Here is an 11,539-nt window from a genome sequence, read left to right on the forward strand (position 1 = left end):
ATTTCTTAAACATAAAGACAAACAAAAACCCGAAATTAACGTTATTTCTTAGAAAATAAATTGATGCAAATGTTTAGGGCATTTACGGTAATTCTTAAGAGAGGCAAAGCTGCACTGAAATTATTTACGTCAAATATGAAATAGCACTAAAATGAACGAGTACATATTAAATAAACCAAGCAGTTGAAATTACACAAACATAATTTGTAAGTTTGCCAATACATCCGTATGAAAATAACGCAAACGTACGAAATGTAAGCTAAAATGAACGAAGTTTACTTACTAACTTTCCCTACTTTTGCAGTGGTAAATGCAAACTTGTCTAAACGAAACTTGTCTCTCAGCAGTGCTAGGCTCTGAACAAAATGTCCTTGCTGAAGGCAGGTTACTCATACCTCAAACAGACTGCTGACGTTTCACCTTCCGTACATCAATACTGCCAATGAAATCATGGATGCGATCGTCTGTACATGGAACACGCAGTTTTGCTCGATACACATTTATCGAAATGACGATACTAAACACAACAAAATTAAACTAATCGAAGATATCATCATCGGTGATGTCGCTGTCATCGTCAGTAGCAGATACGCTGTCTGTGTAACTTCCAGCTTGAGGCTGTTGACATGCATAGCATTTTTTCTGCAACACAACGACAGAGAAGACAATCATGTTAATGACAGTGAAAATGCTGACATTCCAGACAGAGGTGGGAGCGACGGTAGAAACAGAAGACAGTGATATTAAGACACAATAACCAGCAACGTTGAGGACAGAGAAAGCAATGATTTTTTATTATAGTGCAGACGCTGCCATGTCAGACTCACGTTTCAGACAGATATGGCAGTGACGGTTTGGAAAGAGAAGGCACTGACGTTTCAGACAGAACTGACAATAAAGTTAAGGAAAGAGTAGATTGATGCTAAAGACAAGAAGAACTTGACGTTTACTACTGTGAAGGCAGTCACTATGAAGACAAAATGCAATGAAATTTAAGACACTGAAGTTAATGTCAAAGCTAGAGAAAATGCTAATGTTTCAGACAGAGAAGACAATGACATTTAAATCACAGAAGACTAAAATGTTATAAAGAAAGAGAAAACACCGACGTTAATGACAGAGACGGAAATGATGTTTAAGACAGAGATGACAATGGCATTTAAGACACAGATGACACCAACTTTTACAACAGAGAAGGCAATGACGTTAAAGAGATAGAGGACATTGACGCCTCACACAGAAAGCAATGTTTCAGACAGAGGACGACGACGTTTAAGATAGTGACGACAATACATTTCAGACAGAGAGGACAATGATGATTAAGACAGAGCAGACAATGATGTTTTCGACTAAAAGGACAATGATGTTTTTCAGACAGAGAGGATAATGAAGTTAAGGCAGAGAAGACACTGACATTTTGGACAGACAACACAAGGACGTTTTAAACAGAGAATGCAAGGACGTTTCAGACAGACAACACAATGACGTTTCAGACAGACAACACAATGACGTCTCAGACAGAGAATGCAATGACGTTTCAGACAGACAACACAATGACGTTTCAGATAGACAACACAATGACGTTTCAGACAGAGAATGCAATGACGTTTCAGACAGACAACACAAGGACGTTTCAGACAGAGAATGCAATGACTTTCCAGACAGACAACACAATGACGTTTCAGACAGACAACACAATGACGTCTCAGACAGAGAATGCAATGACGTTTCAGACAGACAACACAATAATGTTTCAGACAGAGAATGCAAAGATCATAAAGACAGTGAATACGAAGACATTAAAGTTGATGATTTTCAAAAGCAACGTGTTTCAGAGAGACAGATGTTCAATACACTGGGTATGTAATTCCCTGGATTTACCCAACCATACAAGCCATGCCTGTTACCCACTTTGACATCAAGCCAACAGTCTTTACAGTATGTGAAATTGCAGCCTTCTGTTTCACATTTGTGGAAGTCGTTGTCTTTCGGATCCTCACATATGAGACACTTGATTTTGATCTTATTGAATCTCTCCAGGAACTTGCAGCATCGCGGAAACTCTTGCAAGAGGGCACTGAACACACCTGTGGGACGCTGTAATGATGTGAACATGGAAACAGGTCATATACAAGCATCTAATACAGTGAGCACACCTGTAGGAATACATTATACGTAAACACTTCATTGTAATCATGTGTTGAGATGCTATCAGCGCGAAAATCTTGTACTTCGAGCCGATTACTTTCCATCCATTTGTTTTCCCCCCTTTTCCTGCTTGCAATCAAATGTTTTCTTTTCCTTCTTAATTTATATTTCAACACTTCATCAGAATGCTTTTGTTCTATTGACACTTTTTTCTTTTTTAGAGTCTAAATTCAGTAGTCTCCTAAATGAAGGCCCAAGTAATATCATCCAACATTTCCGCCTGATCAAGAAACATGATCTAAATGTTCCTGACATCGGCCTTAGGCACGCATTTGATGTCTGTAATATTTGGCAAGTTCGACATGTTCCCGAGGATGGCAAGAACGCTTCTCCTCGCTAAACACCATACGAATTATTGGTTGCACTCAAAATTCAACTAAGGATTTTGTTTATATATTGAATTTCAATCTTGAATGAGCCTCCAATTTCTGTTGCATGTTTAGTCCCAAGATGAAACCAGTCCACAACAGAACGAGGTGTGAATCCAGCAAGCAATAAAGAGACGTATTGTAAGTAACATCTGTATTCTAACATTACAAAGTTCATGAACACCTTTTGTGAAAATCGGACATGCTGCGGTGTAAATTATTTTGACAAATGCACAACACTGAATGTTACACGCTGAAATATATGTACAAGATAAGATGTCAAACACTGCAACATTTGCACAAGGTAGTTGTACTATGGTGACAGTTGAACAAGATCTATTCTCACACAACGAGAGAAAACAGAACATGATGGAGACAGTCCACCATGGTCTGTATGAGTTGATTCACGGTTTGATAAAAAGAGGAGAGTTACAACTTGATAAGGTGAAGTGTGACTGTAATTCTATCTATCAGCAGTGATAAAGAGATAACATGGATATTTTGTGTTGGATATTAGGGTGGACATGTTACCTCCTTATCACTCCTGACTGGTTGAGCTGTTAAATTCCATCAATCGAGTCACATGATAGGTTGGCCGCATGACATTTCAGGGAGGAACTGTTTAACATCACACATACATACCCCAAAACCATGTATACATTCTATGGCTTAGTCTCCAAAACCAAACTTTCAAAATAAACTTTTATTCCTGAGACAATACTGTAATCTAGAGACAATACTATATTCAAAATCATGGCAAACTGGGTAGGAACTTAGACTTAGTATTCAATTTCTTATGTGAATACAAAGAGGCCCTCAAATGAACCTCTCTGGGCTCACAAATAAAACCATATCCCACAGGTGTTGTCTACCACATAGAATGCGACTGTGGCAAATCTTGCGCTGGTGAAACCTCAAGACCAGTCACCACTAGGATTAAAGAACATCAGACCTCAGTGAGAAACAACGATTCTAAATCCTCCACAGTCAATCACATTAAGGCCAACATACACCATATTACTTTGGCCCGGGATCATGAAAGTGTCTTCAGTATGAAAGTTATTTAGCATGAAATTTGTCTCAGGTTCGGTTGTTTTTGCTTAAGTAAAACTCGGGCTAAGACTGGATCCTGAAACGGTCTCAGCAAAATCTTAAGTGAGACTAAGCTTTAGTCTGTCACCATGGCAACGCACGCCCCTCTCCGTATGCTGTCAGCATGTTCTGGAGTGTTTCAGTGAAAGGCGATCACCAGGCACCGGCACGCACACGTACATCCGTGTTAAATAATTAGAGTCTTTGAAGGGCGTTTAGAAGTGATACACATAAAGGCACGCGCTTTTTCATGGATGACAACTTCTTTATTGTGAAGAGTCACGAAGTTTCGAGGTATGTTCTTTCTTCTTCGAGAGAAGAAATGAATAAAGAAGTTGTCATCCATAAAAACCGCTTGTCTTCATGTTAAATAATTAACTATCAACACATACAACGTGTGTAATGTTTTGGCTTATTACTCGACCCTTGGATGACACTGCAGTGTAATATTTGCATGGCAATATTACACTAGTATAATATCGCTAGACGCATGACGTCATTACGCTACTAAGGTATGACGTCACAATGCTTTCGCTCTTTTGATACCAAATCATTAACTCGTTTAATAAAAATGGTATAACACGGAAGGTCGTTTGGTATCCTCTAAGTATTATTAAATTTGTACAGGTAAAGTTCGTAGCCATACAGATAGTATAGATGTATAGATGTAGTATACGAACAGGTACAGGTTGTAGCCGTACAGATATAGTATGCGTACATTTACTGGTAGTAGCCGAACAGATAGATGCAGTATACGTACAGTTACCGTTGGTAGTCGTACAAATAGCGATGGTATATGTTAAGATAGTGTGGATATACATGCACATACAGTGGTAACATGAAAACCTTGAGATGGCAAATGTGCACTTGTATAAGTAATGGATATATTTAAAGGTAAAGATGGCTTACGTGCAGGTAGTGTGGGTATATATACAGTTAGAATGAATATACTTACACAAAGAGTAGGTACACGTACTGTGAGAGTTCCTGCTTTCACCTGCTTTCTAACCCTGTGTCTCATCTGACGGAGGAACCCCTTCCGCTTCTTCAACATGTCATTGTACATGTAGAGCACTCGTTTCTTCTCTCTCTGAAATCAGCATGTGAATTTGTATACTTATGGTACCTCACAGATAAATGTCGTTTTCTGATGGCTGAGGGTTCTTCTATTACAATTGAATGTAACCCGCCTACACAGTTGAGTTGAGTTTTACGTCACGTCAGCAGTATTCCAGTGAAATCCAGTGACGAGATCAAGTCTGGTTTCATACCCATTTGAAGTACAAAGTACAAAATGGGTTTTATTTTGAAAACATGTATATTCATTGCATTATCATTTAAAAGCAGCAATTCAAAACACCAAATTCAAAAACAGGCCATCCGTTATTGATTTACGTAGGTACAATTTATGGTACATATCAACTTCCCTCAGGTGGCTAATAATGAGATGCCCGCTCACGCGGCAAAACAGGTCTTTCAGATTTGTCGTTTCGAAATGCGAGCCCCTTGTAGTTGAAAAGCCCACGTTGTCAAGCAGTATATGCTTGATGGAGAACTCTCCACCACAAGAGACCCACTGGGAAAACTGGGTTAGGTTGTAATGTAAGCATGTGTAGAGGCTTCATATAGGGAAATTCCGTGCATCATACGTAATTCAATGTTATTCGAGATAAAGAATTATTACCACGAGTTAAGTACCAAATGCAAGTGTGAGGTAAGGTAAGTATACATGCACAACACTAGGGTCCTCTTACTATGAAGATGGGTACAGTGTGTGAAGTCCATTTCTGGTGTCCTCCGACGTGATATTGCTAAAAGCAGCGTACAACTAAACTCACCCACTCTCTGAAAACAGCAAGTGAATATATCCATGTACAACACTCGTATCCTTTCAGAATAAGGTCACAAGATATATTCATGTAGACAGCACTACTTTCTTTTGTCCCCAGTTAAGACTATGTGTTTGTGTATATAAGTTCAGTAGTCATCTACCCTATCTCTGGACATAACACTAAACGTCCCTTCACAACAATACTTGTCTTGATCTGTATCATTCATATGCCAAACTTTCCCCATTCTGAGAGCTGGGAATGTCTACCTGAACGTTTGCCATGGCACTCTACCAAAAGGATATGTGCTGGCCCATTTGAAGAAGCATATACTGAACATGTCTCCCTGGACGTTTGCCATGATGCAGTCTGACAAAAGTAATAAAAAGGGATACGTGCTGGCCCATTTGAAGACAACAAGTAATATATACTGAACATGTCTACCTGAATGTTTGCCATGATGCAGTCTGACAAAAGGATACGTTTGCCATATTTATCATCCCTCCTGTACACTGTGTCTCTTGCAGATGCATCGGCGTGTTTTCAGTTTCCCCGTAGATCCTCTTCGTCTTTGAGGGACCAGCACCAATGTTTATCTGCTGGCACTGGCTCTCTCTCAATCTTCTGGATGATTTCGGTAGATGCTAGAATGATGATGCGGGAGTGCCTTGCCGCGGGTCACGAGGACATCAACACTAGGGGAGGATGTTTAATCTTCTGCTGAAGCCTTCCTTGTTTGTGTGTGGGAAGATGTTAAGGAAATCGGCTCCATCATCAACCCATGTGTCTACAATGTAGTCGTTTATGTCTGGTGTCTCGTTCATCTGTGGCATCTATGTGTCCAGAACGCCGCCCCTGGACGCAGAGGACGCCCACCAGCTCGTCGTATCCACCTCTGTACTTCAGCATCTTCATTGTACGGGACAGTCAGACCAAGATCTTGCGTCTTCTTGCAAACTCTGTAGGTGAAATGAAAAAAAGCAAACCACCCCTTGACTTATGGCTCGGATGGCTGCTAGCTCAAATCTGTTTGTACTCAAACAGAACGGTTGCGCATCTCTTGAACTTTGTCCTTTAACAGTCTGAGTAGTCTGGCAGAGGTTGTCTGTTGTCGATCAGGCATCAGTTGACTCCACAAGGCCGGGCAAGAGTAAAAGGCGCTGTCCATGTACATGATGTCTGCCCACAGCAGATTGGCTATCTGGTCTTCTGTTGAAATGGCTATCAACTCGTCATCGTCTCAATTGCTGAAAAGCAGGAACCGTCGACCATCTTGTGTCATAATGTCAACAGGTTGATGCCACGTCAACTGTGTAGTAAGTTTGGTATGGATGTTTGCAAGTATCTGTAAAATGCACTCCTGACATTGTGGAAAGAAGGCATGTTGTGTGCAACATCAGCTCTCAGCGGAGCTACTTCATCGTTGTACATGGATTGAAAAGGCGTAGTCTCTTCTCGGGTCCACTTTCTCAATGTACTGAGGAACCTTACCAAGATTCTGTCTCTTGGTGTGTGTGTGAGTGTGTGTGTGTGTGTGTGTGTGTGTGTGTGTGTGTGTGTGTGTGTGTGTGTGTGTGTGTGTGTGTGTGTGCGTGCGTATGTACTAAACACATTCAGGATGACGTCTCTAGTTATAGTGCACTTCCCTGAGCACGTCTTGACGGTACATCACCAGCGATTGAGTAAGCTAGTCAACATTACTATTCTGATCATAGTATTTGTGTGCAAACGTGACCACCATGTCATTAGTGTATCAGTAGGTAAGACTGGATTGTAACTGCAGTCACTCCTGAGCCCACTTGCACAAAACGATCTTAGCACTATAACTATCCTGAGCTTATGCTGGTGAATAGGAGTTACAATCATTTTAGCACTAAGCTTGCTTTGTGCAAGTGGGCCCTGATTGATTTGTCTGACAATTGGGACGTATGACTTTGGGGAAGTCTAACTCTTATGAGTAAACTCAAACAACACCAAGATGTATTTGGCTTGCAGTATTCGAGCCATATTAGCATTGTAGATAGTTCTCCTTCAGTGTCACTCTGGCTAAATCATTCCATCAATGTAGAGACGTCTCAAGCTGAAACAGGGTTACCTACCTTCCTGTAGAAGAAGCAGCATATTTGCCTTCGCAGTCGCAGGCCGTATGCCTCGAAGTACATGAAAACCCACACGCACACGTAGATGCAGTAGATGGTGACGATAATGCGTGTGTCGACCTTTGTCGGAGTACGCAAGCAGTCTGGAGGCACACCATACATTATAGGAATCAGAGATAACACCACATTCATGTCGACTGATAGAAGACATGGAGACGAGCTGGCACACACGGACACAAGCAGGAACACACAGACACAAGCAGGTACACACGGACACAAGCGAGCATATATAGACACAAGCAGGCACACATGGACACAAGCAGGAACACAGACACAAGCAAAATCACACGGACACAAGTAGATACACACGGACACGAGCAAGCACATGCAGACACGTCAACTGTCTACCTGAGGTCATGCCACATGATGCTATTCCACTGACTGCTATCCCATTCCTCAGCTTAACATACTAGTTAACCCTCCAAAACTGGGTACAAGTTAACCCTCCAAAACTGGGTACTAGTTAACCCTCCAAAACGGGTACTGTACTGGTACGCTGGTCTTTTCGGGCATGTTGATGAATTCAAATTATGGCTCACATGTCTTACATTGTTATTGTTGTATGTATGTAGTATATGTCCGGTTTCGTCTCTATTCGCCTTCAACCCATATCGCATACAAAAACAATGTAGGCTTTATGGGATTAGAAAATGGACCCCAATACTGTTAAATTAATCTTTCACGACGTGAATCCACTGAGAAGTTTTCACAACTGTGTTATAATGAAAAGGATGGAAATAATGCTTAAGCCTTTTGAAAGCTGTAATGAAATACGGTCAAATTCACACTGTAAAATACTCGGTTGTCTGGTACTAATAGGCTTTAAACAGGGAAAAACGACATCATTTAAAGAAAGTCTACATTAAATTATATAACGATGGTGTTTAATCTTATTCAACTAAGATAATTCTGTTAGCGAAACAAAAATATCAGATCAGTTGATCACGCTAAGTGCTTATTACTAGGACTAAACATGAAACTACCACTCACGCAGCAGTATTATTACTTATACTCTCTAATTGTGTTAAATTAAGATAATTCTGGTAGTGAAATAAAAAAAAATCTAAGTTGTCCCGTCCGGCCTTATATGCTTAAAGGCGAGTTACATGTATTACTTATAGATCTGAGCATGGTAGATTATGTAATATGTCGACCTGAATACCACGTATGCTAGGTATGTAACCTGTTAATGCGTTTATAGGTCACGTATATATCATTGCCACAGATTTGTGTTCCCTATCATGATTCGTATTATGATATCGTGATGCTGATACATACTGACAAGCAAAAGAAAGTACACAAGTGTAATTGTTGCTGCAATCCCAAATTTGCGTTCAAACCAATAAAATTATTGAAGAACACTGTATAGAACGCAACCAGAATATTCCAACTGCCAAAATGAAACCAAAAACACCTGTACGTGATTGGCTCCAATTTTCTCAAAATTGTGATTGTCCTGTGCATGAGCACGTTTCGTACTGAGGCAATAAACCCTCTTTGTCTTCAAGACTGAACAATCATTTGACAAAAAGCACACAAGGAAATGTCAAGACTGACATCGCCGCAATGACATTTGTCACAGGAATGTCCCTATAGGTGTTTCCAAGAGCAATGTTATGTGTAAACTACCATGTTAGTACAGATGTGAAACGACTGTTTTTATATTTATTATTATGTTATAGGGTGAAATATATATCTGAGCTGAATAAATTGTGGAGCAAGTCACAGCTCACACCCTAGCAGGTGTTGTTCTTCATTGAATAGAATCACTCCTTACCTTACTAAATTATCGAAACTAGACGTCACTCGGCGTGACAACAGATACCATCAGTTTACGTGCAGTTCACGTTTTCTATTTGACCACAATCAGAGTTCCTATGGAATAGTCCGACATGATGAGGGTTAGGGCTTGGATTAGTGACGGAATAGTACGTCAAGATAAGGCCCAAAACTGTCAGATTATCCTGACACAAAGGTGTACAACGACAAATAATTATTAACCCGCTAACCAACTCAGTGGTCAGAATACATACAGACCTAAGCCTTGCGTTTAGAACATTGTTACATACCTGCATTCGTGCTGAGATGATGAATTTCGTGCTTGGAGTTCAAGTTAAAAAGAAACAGTCGGACTATTTCGCTGATAAACCCTCGTCCTTGAACATTAATATTCACTCGATGTTTCCCTGAAAAAAAACAACAAAAAAAGTATGACACGACTACATACTGATGCCTTAAACATGGCAGCATGAAGATTACAAATTGATGACATGAACATGGCTGTATGGTGTACAGAGGCAGTGACACTACATACTGATGACATGAACACGGTTGTATGATGTACAGAGGCAGTGACACTACATGTTCATGTTATGAATATGTAGTGTCACTGACTCTGTACATCATACAACTGTATGATGTGTGACTAGCTCACCCTTCTGTGTGTAGTCGACCCTATGTGTGACCAGCTCACCCTTCTGTGTGTGTGGTCGACCCCGCTGTTGCTGCGGATGACGTCAAGGACCCAGAACAGGAGATAATCCATCATTATAATGATACCGGTAATGAGAGCCCGGAACATCAACTGCACTCTTCCTTTCACCTGTACAAACAATCCCTCATAAACATGATCTGTATGTATAATATCTTGTTTCTCAGGACCAACTTGGGTCTAAGCGTGTAATACAGCATCTGCCAAACTATCTATCACACAGCCTGTTTATCATCAAACCATATGTATCAGAAAACAGATATGGTGGAGATATATTTACATTTTGATGGTAGCCGAGATGTACACAAACGCCGATGGAGGACTGATCTACATTCTGATGGTACATACAACATGATGGGGATACAGATCTACATTCTGATGGTACCTACGACATGATGGGGATACAGATCTACACACAACATGATCGGGACACAGATCTACATCAACATGATGGGGATACAGATCAACACACAACATGATGGTTGTACAGATCAACACACAACATGATGGTTGTACAGATGAGCATACAACCTGATGGTGGTACAGATCAACACACAACATGATGGTTGTACAGATGAGCATACAACCTGATGGTGGTACAGATCAACACACAACATGATGGTTGTACAGATGAGCATACAACCTGATGGTGCTACAGATCAACACACAACATGATGGTGCTACAGATCTAAACACACAACCTGATGATGGTACAGATCTAAACACACAACATGATGGTTGTACAGATGAGCATACAACCTGATGGTGGTACAGATCAACACACAACATGATGGTTGTACAGATGAGCATACAACCTGATGGTGGTACAGATCAACACACAACATGATGGTTGTACAGATGAGCATACAACCTGATGGTGGTACAGATCAACACACAACATGATGGTTGTACAGATGAGCATACAACCTGATGATGGTACAGATCAACACACAACATGATGGTTGTACAGATGAGCATACAACCTGATGGTGCTACAGATCAACACACAACATGATGGTTGTACAGATGAGCATACAACCTGATGGTGGTACAGATCAACACACAACATGATGGTTGTACAGATGAGCATACAACCTGATGGTGCTACAGATCAACACACAACATGATGGTTGTACAGATGAGCATACAACCTGATGGTGGTACAGATCAACACACAACATGATGGTTGTACAGATGAGCATACAACCTGATGGTGGTACAGATCAACACACAACATGATGGTTGTACAGATGAGCATACAACCTGATGGTGCTACAGATCAACACACACCATGATGGTTGTACAGATGAGCATACAACCTGATGGTGGTACAGATCAACACACAACATGATGGTTGTACAGATGAGCATACAACCTGATGGTGGTACAGAT

General features: G+C 40.6%; 1 protein-coding gene across 1 annotated transcript; it reads right to left on the reverse strand.

Moving 5' to 3' along the window:
- Nucleotides 1-537: 537 nt before the first annotated feature.
- LOC137269995 (E3 ubiquitin-protein ligase DCST1-like) lies at nucleotides 538-7,758 on the reverse strand. The gene is made up of 4 exons (XM_067803819.1): nucleotides 7,597-7,758; nucleotides 4,645-4,758; nucleotides 1,912-2,097; nucleotides 538-642 (listed from the first exon to the last, which is right to left on the reverse strand). Exons 1-4 carry the CDS (start codon nucleotides 7,756-7,758, stop codon nucleotides 538-540), a joined length of 567 nt encoding a protein of 188 aa, XP_067659920.1.
- Between the last annotated feature and the right edge of the window lie 3,781 nt (nucleotides 7,759-11,539).

This window comes from Haliotis asinina, unplaced genomic scaffold (genome assembly GCF_037392515.1).
Source record: "Haliotis asinina isolate JCU_RB_2024 unplaced genomic scaffold, JCU_Hal_asi_v2 scaffold_25, whole genome shotgun sequence".
Classification (NCBI taxonomy): domain Eukaryota; kingdom Metazoa; phylum Mollusca; class Gastropoda; order Lepetellida; family Haliotidae; genus Haliotis; species Haliotis asinina.